Source organism: Babylonia areolata, chromosome 9 (genome assembly GCF_041734735.1).
Source record: "Babylonia areolata isolate BAREFJ2019XMU chromosome 9, ASM4173473v1, whole genome shotgun sequence".
NCBI lineage: Eukaryota > Metazoa > Mollusca > Gastropoda > Neogastropoda > Buccinidae > Babylonia > Babylonia areolata.
Window position 1 is genome coordinate 19,832,905 of NC_134884.1, and position 22,500 is coordinate 19,855,404.

General features: G+C 48.4%; 1 protein-coding gene across 1 annotated transcript in view; it reads right to left on the reverse strand.

Annotated features, from left to right (window-relative positions):
* LOC143285587 (H(+)/Cl(-) exchange transporter 7-like) overlaps positions 1-22,500 on the reverse strand; it is a 76,889-nt gene that overhangs the window by 52,747 nt on the left and 1,642 nt on the right. The window contains exon 2 of the mRNA XM_076592981.1: positions 18,162-18,314. Within this exon, the coding sequence (XP_076449096.1) occupies positions 18,162-18,314 (153 nt within the window). The remainder of the gene's footprint in view (positions 1-18,161; positions 18,315-22,500) is intronic.

A 22,500-nucleotide genomic window follows, 5' to 3' on the forward strand; every position in this document is an offset into this window, starting at 1 on the left:
ACAGTACATAACGTAACACCTCACAGTCGATGAACAGGACAAACACATGGAAGCCGACAGTTTGTGTGTGAATGAGTACACATGTTCTTCAATTTAACGTCTGTTCATTCAGTCTATTTACTTGAGAAGAATCCCCCCCACCCCCCCACCCACCCACCAAACCCCACAGTACATAACGTAACACCTCACAGTCGATGAACAGGACAAACACATGGAAGCCAACAGTTTAACGACAAGCTTTTCCAACAAGGTCGGTCAGTGACTTGTTATCCAGTGTCCTCACGGACCCAGTAATATTGGGTCAGCTGTGTACACCCCTCATGTGCTGCCTATCATTTCTCGTCACTGGATCTCCCTCTTCATCTCCACGGTGTGGTGGAAGGAGGGAGGGAGGGGTGGGGAGGGGGGTGGCTTGAAGAGTAGGGGGGGGGGGGGGGTGGCAGGGGTGGCAGGGGTGGAGAGGAGGTGGATGGAGGTAGGGGGTCATGATTCTATGATCTGCTTCAAACTTTTTTTTTCGTGAGGTGTGTGTGTGTGTGTGTGAATGCGTATGTGCATGTATGACTGAAATTTGTGTGTATGACTGTGTGTATGTTTGTATGTGAATGAATAAATGTGTATGTACATGTTTGTGTATGTGTGTTTGCTTCAAATATTTGTACGTGTGTTGATGTGTATGTGTGTGTGTGAGTGTATTAATGTGTGTGAATGAGTATGCGCGTTCTTCAATTTAACGTCTGTTCACTCAGTCTATTTACTTGAGAAGAAGCCCCCCCCCCCCCCCCCCACCAAACCCCACAGTACATAACGTAACACCTTACAGTCGATGAACAGGACAAACACATGGAAGCCGACAGTTTAACGACAAGCTTTTCCAACAAGGTCGGTCAGTGACTTGTTATCCAGTGTCCTCACGGACCCAGTAATACTGGGTCAGCTGTGTACACCCCTCATGTGCTGCCTATCATTTCTCGTCACTGGATCTCGGATCTTCATCTGCACAGTGTGGTGGAAGGAGGGAGGGAGGGGTGGGGAGGGGGGTGGCTTGAAGAGTAGGGGGGTGGGTAGGGGTGGAGAGGAGGTGGATGGAGGTAGGGGGTCATGATTCTATGATCGCTGGTTTGTTAGCGTGCATAATGGTTGACTCACCACCCTGGTGTTTAAGTCCCCAATACCCATTTGTGTTTTGGCTGAATTCTAGGGTTTCTGTTTTGGTGTGTGTGTGTGTGTGTGTGTGTGTGTGTGTGCATGTGTTTGTTTGTGTATGCATGTGTTTGTGTGCATATCTTTATATGTGTATATGACTATATGTGTGGTTTGTCTGCTTCAAACTTTTTTTTTCGTGAGGTGTGTGTGTGTGTGTGTGTGTGTGTGTGTGTGTGTGTGTGTGAATGTGTATGTGCATGCATGACTGTGTATGAGTAAATCTGTGTGTATGACTGTGTGTATGTGTTTGTATGTGAATGAATAAATGTGTATGCATGTGTGTGTGTGTGTGCATGTTTGTGTATGTGTGTTTGCTTCAAATATTTGTACGTGTGTTGATGTGTATGTGTGTGTATGAGTGTATTAATGTGTGTGAATGAGTACGCATGTTCTTCAATTTAACGTCTGTTCATTCAGTCTATTTACTTGAGAAGAATCCCCCCCACCCCCCCACCCACCCACCAAACCCCACAGTACATAACGTAACACCTCACAGTCGATGAACAGGACAAACACATGGAAGCCGACAGTTTAACGACAAGCTTTTCCAACAAGGTTGGTCAGTGACTTGTTATCCAGTGTCCTCACGGACCCAGTAATACTGGGTCAGCTGTGTACACCCCTCCGTGTGCTGCCTATCATTTCTCGTCACTGGATCTCCCTCTTCATCTCCACAGTGTGGTGGAAGGAGGGAGGGAGGGGTGGGGAGGGGGGTGGCTTGAGGAGTAGGGGGGTGGGTAGGGGTGGAGAGGAGGTGGATGGAGGTAGGGGGTCATGATTCTATGATCGCTGGTTTGTTAGCGTGCATAATGGTTGACTCACCACCCTGGTGTTTAAGTCCCCAATACCCATTTGTGTTTTGGCTGAATTCTAGGGTTTCTGTTTTGGTGTGTGTGTGTGTGTGTGTGTGTGTGTGTGTGTTCTTCAATTTAACGTCTGTTCATTCAGTCTATTTACTTGAGAAGAAGGTCCCCCCCACCAAACCCCACAGTACATAACGCAACACCTTACAGTCGATGAACAGGACAAACACATGGAAGCCGACAGTTTAACGACAAGCTTTTCCAACAAGGTTGGTCAGTGACTTGTTATCCAGTGTCCTCACGGACCCAGTAATACTGGGTCAGCTGTGTACACCCCTCGTGTGCTGCCTATCATTTCTCGTCACTGGATCTCGGATCTTCTCTCTCTGCGTTGTGTTAGAATAGAGGTATGGCTAAGGGATGCATTCCAACTACAGTCAAGGTTTCTCTTGGGTGGGAACTTGGAAATAGGGGATGGGCGGAAGCTTAAGGATGTAAGAAGGCGTGGAGGGAGGGGGGAAGCTAATGATCATGTAAATTGCTGCAGTGTTGCGTGCCGATCACAGTCTCATTACCCAGGTCTGCCTATTTATCGTCTTTGTGCTCGTCCGATGTAAGTCTGGTTGTTGTGTTGTGTGTGTGTGTGTGTGTGTGTGTGTGTGTGTGTGTTATGTGCGTGTGTGTGTTTGCGCGCAAATGTGAATGTGTATGTGTGTGTGCGAGTGTTTGTGTGTGTGTGTGTGTGTGTGTGTGCGTGTGTGTGTGTGTGTGTGTGTGTGTGTGTACGTGCATGTGTGTGCATTGGTGTAATTGTGTTTGCTGTGTTTGTGTGTGTGTGTGTGTGTGTGTGTCCGTGCGCGTGTGTGTGTATGTGTGCGTGTATGTGTGTGTGTGTGTGTGCGCGCGCGCGCGCGCGTGTGTGTGTGTGTGTTAAGCATTACAAAGAGACGGTAGGATCTCTTTCACACTGACCATCCCTGGTAAAGTACACAGATGGGAAATGCGTGAAATTTAAGCAGACCGATTTCGTTCACGTTGACCATAAGTACAGGGACATGTCTGATCACTATCTGCCAACGTTAACTGTGTTGTGCACTGACTGCCCCTCTGCCTGCCACATCGCTGCAACACTGACATCAGTGATGCCAACGCACGCGGACAGCATTCGCTCGCGCTCCTGCAGATTTTAGCACCAGCTGAAGTATTTGTCCAGTGTAAACCAGGAACAACAAAGAACTACAAGACCTCACCAAGAGAGTAGAAGGAAGAGCAGGTGCATACGGAATGGAAGTGAGCACCGAGAAAAGCAAAGTGTTGGTAAACAGCTCAACCAACACCCAAGCTCAAATCTTCATGAACGGACAACAACTTGAAGAAGTGGATGCTTTCAAACATCTCGGCACCACCCTCACAAACGACGGTCGCTCAACAACTGAAATAAAGATTAGGATAGCGATCGCAACATCAGCAATGGCTAAGCTCAGCAAGATTTGGAAGAGCAGAGAGATCAGCTTTCCAACAAAGATCAAACTGTACCGATCCCTGGTGCTATCCATACTGCTGTATGGATGTGAAAGTTGGACTTTAACAGCAGAGACTACTAGGAAAGTCCAGACGTTTGAGACAAAATGCTTCAGACGACTGCTTGGAATCTCATGGAAGGACAGAAAGACCAATGACTTTATCAAGAGCCAAATAACTATGCTAGCGGGTCCACTGGAACCACTCTTAGCAGTGGTCAAAAGGAGGAAGCTGTCATGGTTCGGGCATGTGACACGCCACAATTCACTGCAAAAGACAGTTCTACAGGGAACGCTAGAGGGTGGTAGGCGAAGAGGGAGGCAAGCCAAATGCTGGATGGACAACATCAAGGAATGGACCAATATGGATAGCGCTACGCTGATACGACAGGCAGAAGATAGAACCGGATGGCGTCGTCTAACTACGGAATCGTCCCTCATGTCTCCTCTACGCCCATCCCGGGCAGGAGAATGAATGGAATGGAATAGAATGGAAACCAGGAACACCGCTTCCACAGTCCACGTACATCTTGCACGATCCAGGAAATGCTTAACAAGCTCGCGTTTAGTAGTTTTGTCTCGACAGAGAAGATAACACAACACGCTGATTGTGAATGACAGTATTTTGCCAGTTTCAGTTTCAAAGAGATGTCAAAGCTTGATCCATATACGCTACACTATACTGCTTTACGGAGAGACAAAAAAAAAAGGTAGGAAGCAGATGCCAGATCTATGTGTAGACCCAATGTGTTAGTCAAGCCTTGAAAACCTACCAATATTCTAAATCTCTGCTGTTTTCGACAGCAGCCAAAGTTTGTTCCATTCAGCTCCGTGTGTGAAAAGAACGCCACGGGGATTAGAGCTTCTTCGTTCATCTTATCATTCATTCCTTCATTCACTTTCATTCATTCATTCATCCGGTCCTTCTTCACTTCATGTACTACATATGAGTTTCAGTTTCAAGGAAGCATCTGATCGTTCAGGCTGATCCATATCTTCTACACCACATCTTTGGGAAAAGACAACCAAAAAAGAAAGAAAAATGCAGCAGCCTGTCCGTCTTCACGCTTGTTAGGCTTAGGTCTGAATGTATGACAGTTTCATGATAACTGATTCTGGCCCAACACTCAGCTTATATCACAGATTGGCGTGAGTCTAAAGTTGGGCCAACAGCAAAGTGAGAGCTGTATTATCAACGGTTTCTCCACTGCAATGGGAAAACATTTACAGCTTAGTCTTTTGTGAAGGACTGTGAATCTCAAACTACGAGGCAAAACTGCACTGCTTCTTAGTGCTGAAGCCTTTGGGGTGAGTTGGCCTTTGGGAACCATCCCCAACGCCGACTGTCCTGAAACCCTCTTGGCCGAGAGAGTGGGGACGTAACTTGGGCAAGACACTCTCCACAATAATCAAATTCTAGCCCAGTAGTCGGGACAGAAGTTACCCCTTCTGCTATTCTGATGGTCATTGTCGAACACGACTGAATATGATATCTATTTATTGATACAGTTAAGACTTCATTTTTCTGTTTAAAAAAAAAACAAACCTGTTTTATACGATACTACATGATGTTGTGAAAGAGAAAATAACTCAATCAATGGAGTGCAAGAGAGGGATAGATCGATCACAGGCAGAAAATCAGATTTCAGACCAGGTGGCTCGATGAACTCTAACAGCCAACACACACACACACACACACACACACACACACACACACACACACACACACACACACACACACACACACACGCACCCCCTCCACACACACACACACACACACACACACACACACGTACCCCCCTCCAACCCCTCCCAACACACACATACACACACACTCACACACACGTATCCCCCCCCCACACACACACACACACACATACCCCCTCCACACACACACAGACACACACACACACACACACACACACACACACAGGATTCCCCGATCTTCTTTACAAAGGCTACAGATGTTTGTTTTGGTTTAAGGGGGAGGGGGGGGTCGGTTTTTTGTTTGTTTTGTTTTTTGTTTTGTTTTCTTTTCTTTTCTTCTAAAGACACGAAGAAGCAAGCACAAGCCCAGCACACCAGCCAGCCACTCACCGCCAGGCTGACCGACAGGGAGTGGAAGGACTGGTGGAGGTGGAGGCGGGGACGGTCGGTGACGTCGGGGGAGTCAGGGGGGGACGGGGACGGGGACGGGGACGGGCAGGGGGAGTGGGAGGGAGAGGGAGGACATCTGAGCAGGAGGCTGTCAGGGGCCGAGGCGCTCAGGGGGTGAAGCTTGTTCACCTCCAGCATGGTCGCTCGCTGTTGTAGCACTGCGATCACCCACTGTTGATCTCAATCACTGCTATCACCACTGAGACACCGAGGGATCTCAATCACTGCTATCACCCACTGTTGGTCACTGAGGGATCTCAGTCACTGCTATCACCCACTGTTGGTCACTGAGGGATCTCAGTCACTGCTATCACCCACTGTTGGTCACTGAGGGATCTCAGTCACTGCTATCTAGTCACTGAGGGATCTCAATCACTGCTATCGCCCACTATAGTCACTGAGGGATCTCAATCACCGCTATAACCCACTGTTGGTCACTGAGGGATCTCAATCACTGCTATCGCCCACTATAGTCACTGAGGGATCTCAGTCACTGCTATCACCCACTGTTGGTCACTGAGGGATCTCAGTCACTGCTATCACCCACTGTTGGTCACTGAGGGATCTCAATCACTGCTATCACCCACTGTTGGTCACTGAGGGATCTCAGTCACTGCTATCACCCACTGTTGGTCACTGAGGGATCTCAATCACTGCTATCGCCCACTATAGTCACTGAGGGATCTCAATCACTGCTATAACCCACTGTTGGTCACTGAGGGATCTCAGTCACTGCAATCACCCACTGTTTGTCACTGAGGGATCTCAATCACTGCTATCAACCACTGTTGGTCACTGAGGGGTCTCAATCACTGCTATCACCCACTATAGTCACTGAGGGATCTCAGTCACTGCTATCACCCACTATAGTCACTGAGGGATCTCAGTCACTGCTATCACCCACTGTAGTCACTGAGGGATCTTGGTCACTGCTATCACCCACTGTTGGTCACTGAGGGATCTCAGTCACTGCTATCACCCACTGTTGGTCACTGAGGGATCTCAGTCACTGCTATCACCCACTATAGTCACTGAGGGATCTCAATCACTGCTATCACCCACTGTTGGTCACTGAGGGATCTCAGTCACTGCTATCACGCACTATAGTCACTGAGGGATCTCAATCACTGCTATCACCCACTGTTGGTCACTGAGGGATCTCAATCACTGCTATCACCCACTGTTGGTCACTGAGGGATCTCAGTCACTGCTATCACCCACTGTTGGTCACTGAGGGATCTCAGTCACTGCTATCACCCACTGTAGTCACTGAGGGATCTTGGTCACTGCTATCACCCACTGTTGGTCACTGTGGGATCTCAATCACTGCTATCGCCCACTATAGTCACTGAGGGATCTCAATCACTGCTATCACCCACTGTAGTCACCGAGGGATCTCAATCACTGCGATCACCCACTGTTGGTCACTGGGCGATCTCAGTCACTGCTATCACCCACTGTTGGTCACTGTCGGATCTCAATCACTGCGATCACCCACTGTTGGTCACTGACGGATCTCAGTCACTGCGATCACCCACTATGGTCACTGAGGGATCTCAATCACCGCTATAACCCACTGTTGGTCACTGGGCGATCTCAGTCACTGCTATCACCCACTGTTGGTCACTGAGGGATCTCAGTCACTGCGATCACCCACTGTTGGTCACTGAGGGATCTCAGTGACTCCGATCACCCACTGTTGGTCACTGAGGGATCTCAATCACCGCTATCACCCACTATAGTCACAGAGAGATCTCAGTCACTGCGATCACCCACTGCTGATCACTGAGGGATCTCAGTCACTGCTATCGCCCACTATAGTCACTGAGGGATCTCAATCACTGCTATCAACCACTGTTGGTCACTGAGGGGTCTCAATCACTGCTATCACCCACTATAGTCACTGAGGGATCTCAGTCACTGCTATCACCCACTATAGTCACTGAGGGATCTCAGTCACTGCTATCACCCACTATGGTCACTGAGGGATCTCAGTCACTGCTATCACCCACTGTTGGTCACTGAGGGATCTCAGTCACTGCTATCACCCACTGTTGGTCACTGAGGGATCTCAATCACTGCTATCGCCCACTATAGTCACTGAGGGATCTCAGTCACTGCTATCACCCACTGTTGGTCACTGAGGGATCTCAGTCACTGCTATCACCCACTGTTGGTCACTGAGGGATCTCAATCACTGCTATCGCCCACTATAGTCACTGAGGGATCTCAATCACCGCTATAACCCACTGTTGGTCACTGAGGGATCTCAATCACTGCTATCACCCACTATAGTCACTGAGGGATCTCAATCACTGCTATCACCCACTGTTGGTCACTGAGGGATCTCAATCACTGCTATCGCCCACTATAGTCACTGAGGGATCTCAATCACCGCTATAACCCACTGTTGAGTCACTGAGGGATCTCAGTCACTGCTATCACCCACTGAGACACCGAGGATCTCAATCACTGCTATCACCCACTGAGACACCGAGGATCTCAATCGCTGCTGTCAACACTGAGACACTGAGGATTTCAATCACTGCTATCACCACTGAGACACTGAGTATCTCAATCACTGCTATCACCCACTGAGACACCGAGGATCTCAATCACTGCTATCACCCACTGAGACACTGAGGATCTCAATCACTGCTATCACCCACTGAGACACCGAGGATCTCAATCACTGCTATCACCCACTGAGACACTGAGGATCTCAATCACTGCTATCACCCACTGACACTGAGGATCTCAATCACTGCTATCACCCACTGAGACACTGAGGACCTCAATCACTGCTGTCAAAACTGAGACACTGAGGATCTCAATCACTGCTATCACCCACTGAGACACCGAGGATCTCAATCACTGCTATCACCCACTGAGACACCGAGGATCTCAATCACTGCTATCACCCACTGAGACACTGAGGATCCGAACAAGGAGGGGAGATAAACGCTCTTGGGTAGACTCCTCACAGCGAAGACACGAAAATGCCCGCGAACATGGTTACGGGAAAAAAAAAAAAAGAAAAAAAAAAGAAACGCTTTACAGGACACAAAGAATGCCTACAGGAGGAGAAGAAGATGGCTTCAAGAGCTACGGCGAATGGGTCATTAATCTCAAACCTTCACAGATTTCCTTAGGGTGTGAGACAAAGAAACGACAGTCTTGTGTGAAGTTGTTATTGTTTGTTTTGCTGGTGGTGGTGGTGGTTTCTTGTTGTTGTTGTTGTTGCTGTGGTCGTGGTGTTCTGCAGGACAGTCTGTGCTGATGGGACTTTCTCAGATGATACCAGTTCCGTCACTTTCGTCAGTGAAGACGTCCAGCAAACTCGATCTGGTGTTCGTTAGAAGTCGGGTCACCGATGTGACATAGAAGCGCTCAGCTTCTTACTGTCCTTAGGAAAACCGGTTTTGGTGTCAACCTGAAAGTTCTCTGTGTTTCAATGTCCGGTTCGATTCTAACAACAATTCTATCCCACTATTTCTTAATAATCGATGGTTGTTTCTTTGTTTATTGCGTGGGGTTTTTTTTTTGCTATTTGCATTCTGTAATGGTCGCTTTCAAAAGACGTACAATTATTTGTTAATGCATACCACGTCTACTGTTGAATTTTGCTAACTCTTTTATGGTGGTGTATTTTTGGTGGGTTGGTTACATAGTGCTACAACCTGCACAAACACACACATACACTCCAGGGGGACACCAGGAGTAGTCGAGTCGTCGTTTTACCGACGGAGACACAAAACCGAACCGCAAAACACTCAAAGACCAGGTTTGGAGACAGGCGCAATAGCAACTCCACATTTCTTCCTGTTTGGGCTTCAACCGCTTTCTGCAATAGCAATGCCCACTCCCCCCCTCTCACTGTCCTCCTCAGATAACGGCCACCTCACTCTCTGACCAGCGCGGACTGGAACCACCAACACGCGAAGAATAAACAGCCGCCACGAAAACACTGAGCAACAATCCGCTTATTTGGCAGCAAAGCTTTGCAGCTCAGAACACACGCAGGCACAAACAATGGACACGAACGCAAACAGTAATCCAATAAAAGCGGTTTTCACACGTCCAGGCATTGGATGACTCTGATGATTCTCCAACAATGAAGGGACGTACCGGCCACGCTCTTTCCCCCCCACCCCCCCCCCCACCCCCCACCGCCCCGGTCGCGGGCAAAAAAAAACAGGGCCGTTTATTCATGGGAGAGTCAGCGACCGACGGCAGTGCAATGTTTCTGCCTGTTTTAGCATGATAAGCAACGGTCCTAGCCGTGCAGCAAGTTTACCGTCAGACCTCTGGTAGGCACCCTGTCTGTGAGTGGCCGCGGCAAGCGTGGGGCCTGGCATGGCTTTGTTCCGCTCCCATTGTTCCGGGTAGCGGCGGCTTTCCGGACCGACCGCCAGGCACACGAATGTAGTAGGGGCCGCTGCCGTCCGTGGTGAAGTGGTGCCCCTTTGCCGTGTGTGGTGGAGTGGTCCCCCAGTGGTCCCCCTTTGCCGTGTGTGGTGGAGTGGTCCCCCTTTTCCGTCTGTGGTGGAGTGGTCCCCCTTTGCCGTCTGTGGTGGAGTGGTCCCCCTTTTCCGTCTGTGGTGGAGTGGTCCCCCTTTGCCGTCTGTGGTGGAGTGGACCCCCTTTTCCGTCTGTGGTGGAGTGGTCCCCCTTTGCCGTCTGTGGTGGAGTGGTCCCCCCTTGCCGTGTGGCGCGTGCAGCAGTACGAGGGGTCATGGCACGGATATTGTGACTGACCTCTGACACGCCGTCACGTAAACAGTGCAAAATGACTGCACCAACTACACTCCCACACACCCGCCCCTTTAAAGTCATGGCACAGTAACGAAGTCACCCCCCCCCCCCCCTCACACGCCGTCACGTGACAGCACAAGCTGAATGCTCCTATTTGCACTCCGGTATACCCATCCCTCCACTCAGTCCACCTCCCAGCCCCTTCACCCACCCACCCCCACCCTCACGCCATGCCTTTTCTCCCTCCCAACGCAGATCATGTCAGCGACGGAAATACTGTCGGAGTGTCAAAGGGCGAGGTTTGGTTTGAAACCAAAGTGTTTGTTGTTGTTCTTTTTTTTCTGCTTCTTAACCTGGCGATCTTTGGCGAAGTTTCAGATCTTGTTAGTGACCGACGGGCGCAATAGCCGAGTGGTTAAAGCGTTGGACTGTCAATCTGAGGGTCCCGGGTTCGAATCATGGTGACCGGCGCTTGGTGGGTAAAGGGTGGAGACTTTTACGATCTCCCAGGTCAACATATGTGCAGACCTGCCAGTGCCTGAACCCCCTTCGTGTATGTATACGCAAGCAGAAGATCAAATACGCACGTTAAAGATCCTGTAATCCATGTCAGCGTTCGGTGGGTTATGGAAACAAGAACATACCCAGCATGCACAACACCAAAAGCGGAGTATGGCTGCCTACATAGCGGGTTAAAAACGGTCAAACACGTAAAAGCCCACTGGCGTTTATACGAGTGAACGTGGGAGTTGCAGGCCGCGAACGCAGAAGAAGAAGAGTTTGTGACTGAAACACTGCCTCAGTCACAAAAAACACAAGGTTAGATTTTAAACCGAAATGGTTTCTTTTCTTCCTTCTGTTATGTTTTGCGAGCTTTTGTGGCAGTTCAAAGCAAAATAAAAAGGCATAACAAAACAAACAAAAAACCCTCTGAGCTTGAAAGGTTACCCTGCTTCATGAAAGAGTGCACCGCCTGTCAACTTGCCGCTGGCTGTCGGTATAATTCCCAGGCTTAGCAGCATACCCCAGCTTTGCCTTAATCCGGGTGTGTGCACGTCATCAACAGTCAATCGGTCAGTGGGTCAGGTCTAACCTGGGTGGGTTCAAGAAACACTGTGGCGTGTGACAACGCGTTCGGTAAGAAAAAAACAGACGGAAAGAAAGACGGAAGAGCTGGAATCCATGTGCTTCCCCCCCCCACCCCCCCCACCCCCCATCTCCCAAACCCATACCCCTCTCCTCCAACCCCCACCCCTCCTACACACACACACACACACACACACACACACACACACACACACACACACACACACGTCTTTCCCCTCTTCCCACACCCACTGTAAATAATTCAGACCCCCTCCCCCAATCCCCCAGGTCCACCCACCACCCACCCCCCGCAACCCCCTCCCTCCACCCAACTTCTGCTCAGAACAAAGTGCACAACTGACTGGAACAAACACAGGGTGTCAGTTTAGTGTGCAGGCGTCATCGAAATCAAGGCGGAAGATAATTAGAGAGGACAGTTCAAATTACCTGACGCAGCCACTGCGAGTGAACCACAATGGGTTGGCTATATCACTGCCCTGATTGTCGCAAGGACATAGTAATATGAAGGTGTGGTTTCAAGCACTGCGATGGTAACTCTGACCAAAATGACATTAGTACGATAACTAACCAAGCTGACACTGCCACGGCAACTCTAACCAAACTGACACTGCCATCATAACTCTAACCAGACTGACACTGCCAGGATAACTCTAACCAAACAGACACTGCCAGGATAATTCTAACCAAAATGCCACTGCCACGATAACTCTAACCAAACTGACACTGCCACGATAACTCTAACCAAACTGACACTGCCACATAACTCTAACCAAACTGACACTGCCACGATAAGTTTAACCAAACTGCCACTGCCACGGTAACTCTAACCAAACTGACACTGCCACGAAAACTCTAACCAAACTGACACTGGTAGGATAACTCTAACCAAACTGACACTGCCGGGATAATTCTACCCAAACTGACACTGGTAAAATAACTCTAACCAAACTGACACTGCCATGGTAACTCTAACCAAACTGCCACTGCCACGATAACTCTAACCAAACTGACACTGCCACGATAACTCTAACCAAACTGACACTGCCACGATAACTCTAACCAAACTGACACTGCTACGGTAACTCTAACCAAACTGCCACTGCCACGATAACTCTAACCAAACTGCCACTGCCACGATAACTCTAACCAAACTGACACTGGTACTGTAACTCTAACCAAACTGGCACTGCCACGATAACTCTAACCAAACTGACACTGGTACTGTAACTCTAACCAAACTGGCACTGCCACGATAACTCTAACCAAACTGACACTGCCAGGATAACTCTAACCAAACTGACACTGCCACGGTAACTCTACAATACAATACAATACAATACAATACAATTATTCCCAGCCTCATCGATCACAAAGTTCGTCGTTCTCGTTCTCACTGGTTATCGTGGATCAAACAACAACAGAAATACCCAAAGAAATTTGTCATTCTCATTCTTATTCACCAAACGACGTGAGATATACAAAAGAAATCGTCTAAAAAAAAAATTTTAAAAAAATTTAGCCGCCCTTTATGTCATACCCTGAAGTTCGTGTCAGTTTCGCTTTTCCCCCTTCTCCTTCATTCTCCCAAGGGGACGAGGGCCGAGTTCCGGTCAAAGGTATGTTCTCAGTTCTTAGCAGATTTATTGAGACCACATTCCGTCAATGGAGAGACACGCAGCCACAGTCTAAACTCCAAGAGGTCGATCACTTCTCCGTACTTTTTTTTTCTTGTGTGTGTGTGTGTGTGTGTGTGTGTGTGTGCGTAATGCAATATCAACAAGAGATCTGCTCACGTTTAATGATGATGATGATAGTGATTATGATAATCATCATAATCTTCATCATCTCCAAGTTAGTTTTATATTGTAGATGAACAAAGTGAACAATTCTCCAAAAGCACACCTCACATAAACCGAAAGTAGGCTGACATATTGGAGGTCAGTTCAGTGCAGTTCAGTTATCCAAGGAGGAGTCACTGCTTTCGGACAAACTCATACACGCCACACCACATCTGCTAAGCAGATGCCTGACCAGCAGCGTAATTCGACGCGCTTAGTCAGGCATTGAGGCCTATGGTGGTCGCTCCCTCTATATACACCTACAACTTAAGCGCAATTACTAAATCATGGAAGACAGATGTATAAAAAATAAAAAAAATTTAATCAGATGTCGGTCGCTCACATCGTGAAACCACAACGAACCAACAGCTGTCGTCAGCAGATAGCATAGAACACGGTATCCTGCGCGCACCAAATCCAAGACCTCTCCCTTAGACGAACAGACAGGACAATCACTCCCTCTTAAGACAGCCATGATGTACACCTCTTATAAACAGCCACAATATCCCCCCCTTCAGACAGCCATGACTAACCCTTCTTACAAACAGCCACAACATCCCCCCTTCAGACAGCCATGACTAACCCTTCTTACAAACAGCCACAACATCCCCCCTTCAGACAGCCAGGAGTTACCCTTCTTACAAACAGCCACAACATCCCCCCTTCAGACAGCCAGGACTTATCCTTCTTACAAACAGCCACAACATCCCCCCTTCAAACAGCCAGGAGTTACCCTTCTTACAAACAGCCACAACATCCCCCGCCTTCAGACAGCCAGGACTTACCCTTCTTACAAACAGCCACAACACACACACACCTTCAGACAGCCAGGACTTATCCTTCTTACAAACAGCCACAACATCTCCCCTTCAGACAGCCAGGACTTACCCTTCTTACAAACAGCCACAACACACACACACACCCCTTCAGACAGCCAGGACTTACCCTTCTTACAAACAGCCACAACATCCCCCCTTCAGACAGCCAAGACTTACCCTTCTTACAAACAGCCACAACATCCCCCGCCTTCAGACAGCCAGGACTTACCCCTCTTACAAACAGCCACAACATCCCCCTTCAGACAGCCAAGACTTACCCTTCTTACAAACAGCCACACGATCCCCTTTCAGACAGCCAGGACTTACCATTCTTACAAACAGCCACAACATCCCCCGCCTTCAGACAGCCAGGACTTACCCCTCTTACAAACAGCCACAACATCCCCCGCCTTCAGACAGCCATGACTTACCCCTCTTACAAACAGCCACAACATTCCCCCCTTCAGACAGCCAGGACTTACCCTTCTTACAAACAGCCACACGATCCCCTTTCAGACAGCCAGGACTTACCATTCTTACAAACAGCCACAACATCCCCCGCCTTCAGACAGCCAGGACTTACCCTTCTTACAAACAGCCACAACATCCCCCGCCTTCAGACAGCCAGGACTTACCCTTCTTACAAACAGCCACAACATTCCCCCCTTCAGACAGCCAGGACTTATCCTTCTTACAAACAGCCACAACATCCCCCCCTTCAGACAGCCAGGACTTACCCTTCTTACAAACAGCCACAACATTCCCACCTTCAGACAGCCAGGACTTATCCTTCTTACAAACAGCCACAACATCCCCCCCTTCAGACAGCCAGGACTTACCCTTCTTACAAACAGCCACAACATTCCCCCCTTCAGACAGCCAGGACTTATCCTTCTTACAAACAGCCACAACATCCCCCCCTTCAGACGGCCAGGACTTACCCTTCTTACAAACAGCCACAACATCCCCCCCTTCAGACAGCCAGGACTTACCCTTCTTACAAACAGCCACACGATCCCCCTTCAGACAGCCAGGACTTACCCTTCTTACAAACAGCCACAACATCCCCCCCCTTCAGACAGCCAGGACTTACCCTTCTTAGAAACAGCCACAACATCCCCTTTCAGACAGCCAGGACTTACCCTTCTTACAAACAGCCACAACACACACACACCTTCAGACAGCCAGGACTTATCCTTTTTACAAACAGACACAACACCCCACCCCCCTTCAGACAGCCAGGACTGATCCTTTTTACAAACAGCCACAACATCTCCCCCTTCAGACAGCCAGGACTTACCCTTCTTACAAACAGCCACAACATCCCCCTTCAGACAGCCAGGACTTACCCTTCTTACAAACAGCCACAACATCCCCCTTCAGACAGCCAGGACTTACCAATCTTATAAACAGCCACAACATCCCCCCTTCAGACAGCCAGGATTTACCCTTCTTACAAACAGCCACAACATCCCCCCTTCAGACAGCCAGGAGTTACCCTTCTTACAAACAGCCACAACATCCCCCCTTCACACAGCCAGGAGTTACCCTTCTTACAAACAGCCACAAGATCCCCCTCTTCAGACAGCCAGGACTTACCCTTCTTACAAACAGCCACAAGATCCCCCTTCAGACAGCCAGGACTTACCCTTCTTACAAACAGCCACAACATCCCCCTTCAGACAGCCAGGACTTACCCTTCTTACAAACAGCCACAACATCCCCCTTCAGACAGCCAGGACTTACCCCTCTTACAAACAGCCACAACATCCCCCCTTCAGACAGCCATGACTTACCCCTCTTACAAACAGCCACAACATCCCCCCTTCAGACAGCCAGGACTTACCCGTCTTACAAACAGCCACAACATCCCCCTTCAGACAGCCAGGACTTTACTGTCTTACAAACAGCCATAACATCTCCCCTCTTCAAAGAGCTAGGACGTACCTTCCTACAAACAACCATATCATCTCTCCCCTTCAGACAGCCAGGACTTACCCTTCTTACAAACAGCCACAACATCCCCCCCTTCAGACAGCCAGGACTTATCCTTTTTACAAACAGCCACAAGATCCCCCCCTTCAGACAGCCAGGATCTACTTGTCTTGCAGACAGCCAAAACATCACCCCTTTTACAAACAGCCAGAACACCCCCACCCTCTTCAAACACCCAGGATATACCTCCCTTGGAGCGTCGAACAGACCTCACACCCAGATAGACAGACACCCAAGAACTCCACACCACCCCGAACAACGAAACCTTCACAACACCAAGACCCCGGAAAGAAAAAAAAAAAGACATTTAACTCAAAAGAACCAGCCAGCCAGCAGGTCGTGAAACAACTCTTCCTGCACGCTGAACCTACACAGAGACTAAACTGAAGAACCTACACAAAGACTAAACTGAAGAACATGCACAGAGACTAAACTGAAGAGCCTACACAAAGACTAAACTGAAGAACATGCACAGAGACTAAACTGAAGAACCTTTACAAAGACTAAACTGAAGAACATGCACAGAGACTACACTGAACCTCCCAGAGGTAACTCAACGGGGTTTTCCCTCAGCAGTGCGGGTGGAACAGGGGAAAGAACTGGCGATTGTGACACGCTCTGTGTGAAAGTGTATTTGCAACAGGGACAGCAAAGACCGAACAAGAAGCGCGGTGGCTTTGGCTTGGCTGTGTAACGGGGGGCGGAATCCTGGGTGAACGCCTTGGAATTTACTAAAGTCACGAAGAGAGGAGGGAGTCGGGAGAGTGGGGGGGGGGGGTTAGAAAGATAAAAGGAAAGAAACACGAGCAGTGATATTTACTTGTGTGTGTTTTACCATTCTAACAGACATGGCAGGGAGGAGAAGAGGGAAGGCCGTTCTCAGTGAATGGTGTGTCGTGACACAGCCACACTGTCCACTGTCAGAGCTGTCTGTCGTGACACAGCCACACTGTCCACTGTCAGAGCTGTCTGTCGTGACACAGCCACACTGTCCACTGTCAGAGCTGTCTGTCGTGACACAGCCACACTGTCCACTATCGTGATCAACAGCCACACTGTCCACTGTCAGAGCTATCTGTCGTGACACAGCCACACTGTTCACTGTCAGAGCTCTCTGTCGTGACACAGCCACACTGTCCACTATCGTGATCAACAGCCACACTGTCCACTGTCAGAGCTATCTGTCGTGACACAGCCACACTGTCCACTGTCAGAGCTATCTGTCGTGACACAGCCACACTGTCCACTGTCAGAGCTGTCTGTCGTGACACAGCCACACTGTCCACTGTCAGAGCTATCTGTCGTGACACAGCCACACTGTCCACTCTCAGAGCTGTCTGTCGTGACACAGCCACACTGTCCACTGTCAGAGCTGTCTGTCGTGACACAGCCACACTGTCCACTGTCAGAGCTGTCTGTCGTGACACAGCCACACTGTCCACTGTCAGAGCTGTCTGTCGTGACACAGCCACACTGTCCACTGTCAGAGCTGGACGGGCATTTTTCTCCCACTTCTTCCACCACCACCCCCCTCCCACCACCCCCTCCGCATCTCCCCCTTCCCACCCCCCACTCCCGCGATTCAAGCTCACAATTATTACTCGCCACCGCAACCACCGGCGACTAGAACAACAACCCCCAACACACACACACACACACACACACACACACACACACACGCAAACGCACAGAGAGAGAGCAACAACAACAACATACACACATACACACACACACACACACACACACACACACACACACACACACAAAGATAGAGAGCTAACAACACACACACACACACACACACACACACACACACACACACACACACACACACACACAAAGATAGTGAGCAAACAAAACAAAACACACACACACACACACACACACACACACACACACACACACACACACACACACACACACACACATACACACACGCACGCACGCACACACACAACGTACCCTGAACTTAGCGGAGAGGAGGGAGGTGATGCTGTTCTGAGTGAGGGTGTCTCCGGGCTCCCCATCGTCGCCGACGAAGTCAAAGCCACTCAGGTGTCTCCTGCCCACCCCAACACTGCCCAGGCTGCTCTGTCGCACGGGGGTCACCGTGAACTGGGGACACAACACCGATCATCGTCATGGGCATGGGTACTTGTGTATAGCGCTGATCACAGACCAAGAAGAGAAGAAAGAAGAAGAAGAGCATGTTTATACCGCTGATCAGAGACCAAGTTCTAAGCGCCTTAAAAACATAAAATGGATACTTATATAGCACTTACCTCCGGTCAGAGACCAAGCTCTAAGCACTTTAAAAACACGATATGGGTACTAGTATAGCGCTTATCCGAGATTAAGCTCTAAGCAGCTTAAAAACACGATATGGATACTTCTATAGCGCTTATCAGAAGCCAAGCTCTAAGCACTTTAAAAACACGATATGGGTACTAGTATAGCGCTTATCCGAGATTAAGCTCTAAGCAGCTTAAAAACACGATATGGATACTTCTATAGCGCTTATCAGAGGCCACGCTCAAAGCAACATAAAAACACGATATGGATACTTATATAGCGCTGATCAGAGACCAAGCTCAAAGCAGCTTAAAAACACGATATGGATACTTATATAACGCTGATCAGAGGCCAAGCTCTAAGCAACATAAAAATACGATATGGGTACTAGTATAGCGCTTATCAGAGGCCACATTCAAAGCAGCTTAAAAACACGATATGGATACTTCTATAGCGCTTATCAGAGGCCACGCTCAAAGCAACATAAAAACACGATATGGATACTTATATAGCGCTGATCAGAGGCCAAGGTCTAAGCACATTAAAACAACGATATGGATACTTATATAGCGCTTATCAGAGGCCAAGCTCTAAGCACTTTAAAACAACGATATGGATACTAATATAGCGCTTATCAGAGGCCAAGCTCTAAGCACTTTAAAACAACGATATGGATACTTATAGAGTGCTTATCAGAGGACAAGCTCTAAGCACTTTAAAACAACGATATGGATACTTATATAGCGCTTATCAGAGGCCAAGCTCTAAGCACTTTAAAACAACGATATGGATATTTATATAGCGCTGATCAGAGGCCAAGCTCTAAGCGCTTTAAAACACAAAAGTATCCACATCGTGTTTTTAAGTTGCTTAGAGCTGGGCCTCTGCTCAGCGCTATATAAGTATCCATATCGTGTTTTTAAGTTGCCTAGAACTTAAAAACACGATATGGATACTTATATAGCGCTGAGCAAAGGCCCAGCTCTATGCAACTTAAAATACGATATAGATACTTATATAGTGCTTATCAGAGTTTAAGCTCTAAGCAACTTAAAACAAGATACGGATACTTATACAGCGCATATCAGAGGCCAAGCTCAAAGCGTCTAAAAAAAACAACACGATATGAATACTTATATAGCGCTTTCCCTTGGTCACAGACCGAGCTCTAATCCATTGTCCTGTAATGATTCTTACTGGGTCAGATTTATTCCCCGAGTCGAGTCAAGCTAACCAAGAACGACCTTCACATCCTATACGAGGTTAAGGTGGGGAAATGGAGGATAAATCCAAATATGGGAGGTCAGGGTCTGATTGAATGATGTGTACCACCGTTGGAGCGGAGAGGGGGTGACGGGGGGGGGGGGGTCGTTCCAGGCTGGTCCACATTGTCCCGGGGGTAAATTTGAACTACCTGGATTTAACCCCGGGGTAAATGAACCACCAGGTCACGAAGATAATTATGTCACTGTGGACTGCAAGGTATCAACATGAACTTCACGATTACGACGACGACGACGATGATGATGATGATGATGATGATGATGATGACACTGACGAAGACAATCAGAGACAGTTTCAGTTTCGGTTTTGTCAAGGAGGCGGCACTGCGTTCGGACAAATCCATAATTATACGCCACACCATATCTGCGAGGCAGATGCCTCACCAGCATCAACATAACCCAACGCGCTTTGTCAGGCCTTGAATGCATGCATGTAATATATTTTGTGTACGTAATACAGTGGATGTCTTCTGCAGGTATTTTGCTGGAGGACACCTTTCCATGGGGTCTTTCTCAGTACGCCAAGTGCAGACACAGAGAATGCAGTCACCCCATGCCCCTCCCACGCTCTCCTCCCCGTTCCCTGTAACTTTCCTTCTAACTCGCAAGAACTCTGTGTGTGTGTGTGTGTGTGTGTGTGTGTGTGTGTGTGTATAATATGCACACAATCGCACACATTCATATGCCTCATACCAGCGAGTGTAAACGCACACACAGGCACGCGCGCGCATGTACAGTCACATGCACACACGCGTGCACGCGCGAGCACACACACACACACACACACACACACACACACACACACAATACACACACACACACACACACACACACACACACACACACACACACACACAATCGCGCTTTCACATATAAACACTGCATACACCTACATATAGTTATGGATACACCTATGCACAATCGTCGTCCATGTTTGCTAGCAAGTACGCACTCGCATGCGCGTGCCTGTTCACGTGCAAACGTACCTCTTAGCAAAACCAGAACGGTTCATGCATAGAAATCGCAGGATGAACTCATTCCGAGATATTGGCCATTCCACCTCAAGAGAATCGCATTGGTTCCAGATTACAGCGCCAGAAAGATGCGATTTCCTTTTATGAATAACCTTGTATGCATCGAGTGACCAATCTGCATTTAATTTGTGATTCATTGGGGATGTCTATCAAATGATTCCTCTGCATTCTTCTCTACACCATCCTCACACACACACCCCAGCCTCTGTGTGTGCGTGCGTGTGGCGTGTGTGTGTGTGTGTGTGTGTGCGCGCGCGCATGTGTTTGTGTATGTGTATCTGTGTGTGAGTGTATGCGCATGTGTTTGTGTGCCTCTGTGTGTGTGTGTGTGTCTGTGTGTCTGTGTGTGTGTCTGCGTCTGTGTGTGTGGCTTTTTCTGCCTTTTCCCTCTTGCCCCTTACCCCCTCCCCCCTGCCCTCCCCCGTCCCTCCCCCCGCAACTCCCTACCCTTCCACCATACCCCTGGTCTCTTTCTCTCCAACGACCGTTAAAACGTGTGCGTAGTTCCATTGCTACCCGAATCCTTCCTCACCCCAACTGTTTAGAAATGGAGACTGCAGTGTGACGGGACGCGGGATGTGGCATTGTTTCGCCCAGGATTTATTTTCGCGTCTTCTTCTTCTTCTTCTTCATTTTGCAAATGCTTGCTTGTACTCAGTCCACTAGCTGCCATGCCATGATGAATGAAAAATTGAATGTATGTGTATGTGTGAACAGTAAGTGCGTGTGTGTGTTTGTGTGTGTTTGAGTGTGTGGGCGTGAATGTGTACGTATGTCTTTGTTGCTTGTTTTATAATTGTGTGTGTGTGTGTGTGTGTGTGTGTGTGTGTGTGTGTGTGTGTGTGTGTGTGTGTGTGTGTGTGTGTGTGTGTAAGTACCTATGTACATGTAATGTACCAATTGTTCCAGTTTTTCATCGCTTTGTTACCCTTAATAGACTATTCAAGTTCCTATTCTTATTCGTCGTTCTTATTATTTTATTTTATTTCAGTTTATTTCTTTATTTTTATGTTTTGTGTCGTTCGTTCTTTATTTTTTATGTCGTTAAATGGGCAGAATTGTAAAAAGGCCTTTACTGTGCCTAATTCTTTACCCATTAAAGATTCAATCAATCAATCAATCTTCTTCTTCTTCTGCGTTCGCGGGCTGCAACTCCCACGTTCACTCGTATAAACGCGAATGGGCTTTTACGTGTATGACCATTTTTAACCCGCCATGTAGGCAGCCATACTCTGCTTTCGGGGATGTTCATGCTTGGTATGTTCATGTTTCCATAACCCACCGAACGCTGACATGGATTACAGGATCTTTAACGTGCGTATTTGATCTTCTGCTTGCGTATACACACGAAGGGGGTTCGGGCACTGGCAGGTCTGCACATATGTTGACCTGGGAGATCGTAAAAATCTCCACCCTTTACCCACCAGGCGCCGTCACCGTGATTCGAACCCCGGACCCTCAAACTGAAAGTCCAACGCTTAAACCACTCGGCTATTGCGCCCGTCATATTTTCGCGTCGAATCCAAGAGCAGAGAGTTCTGAACCCTATAGATGGGAAGCACAGTCTCAGGCGTTCTCCATCCACGATTTTCTTTTGGCAGCCATGCACGGTATTAAATGAAACAAAGGCATAAACATTACCCAAAAAAATTGTGGTTTCCGGGAAAAAAAATAGTTATTACAGAAAATAAG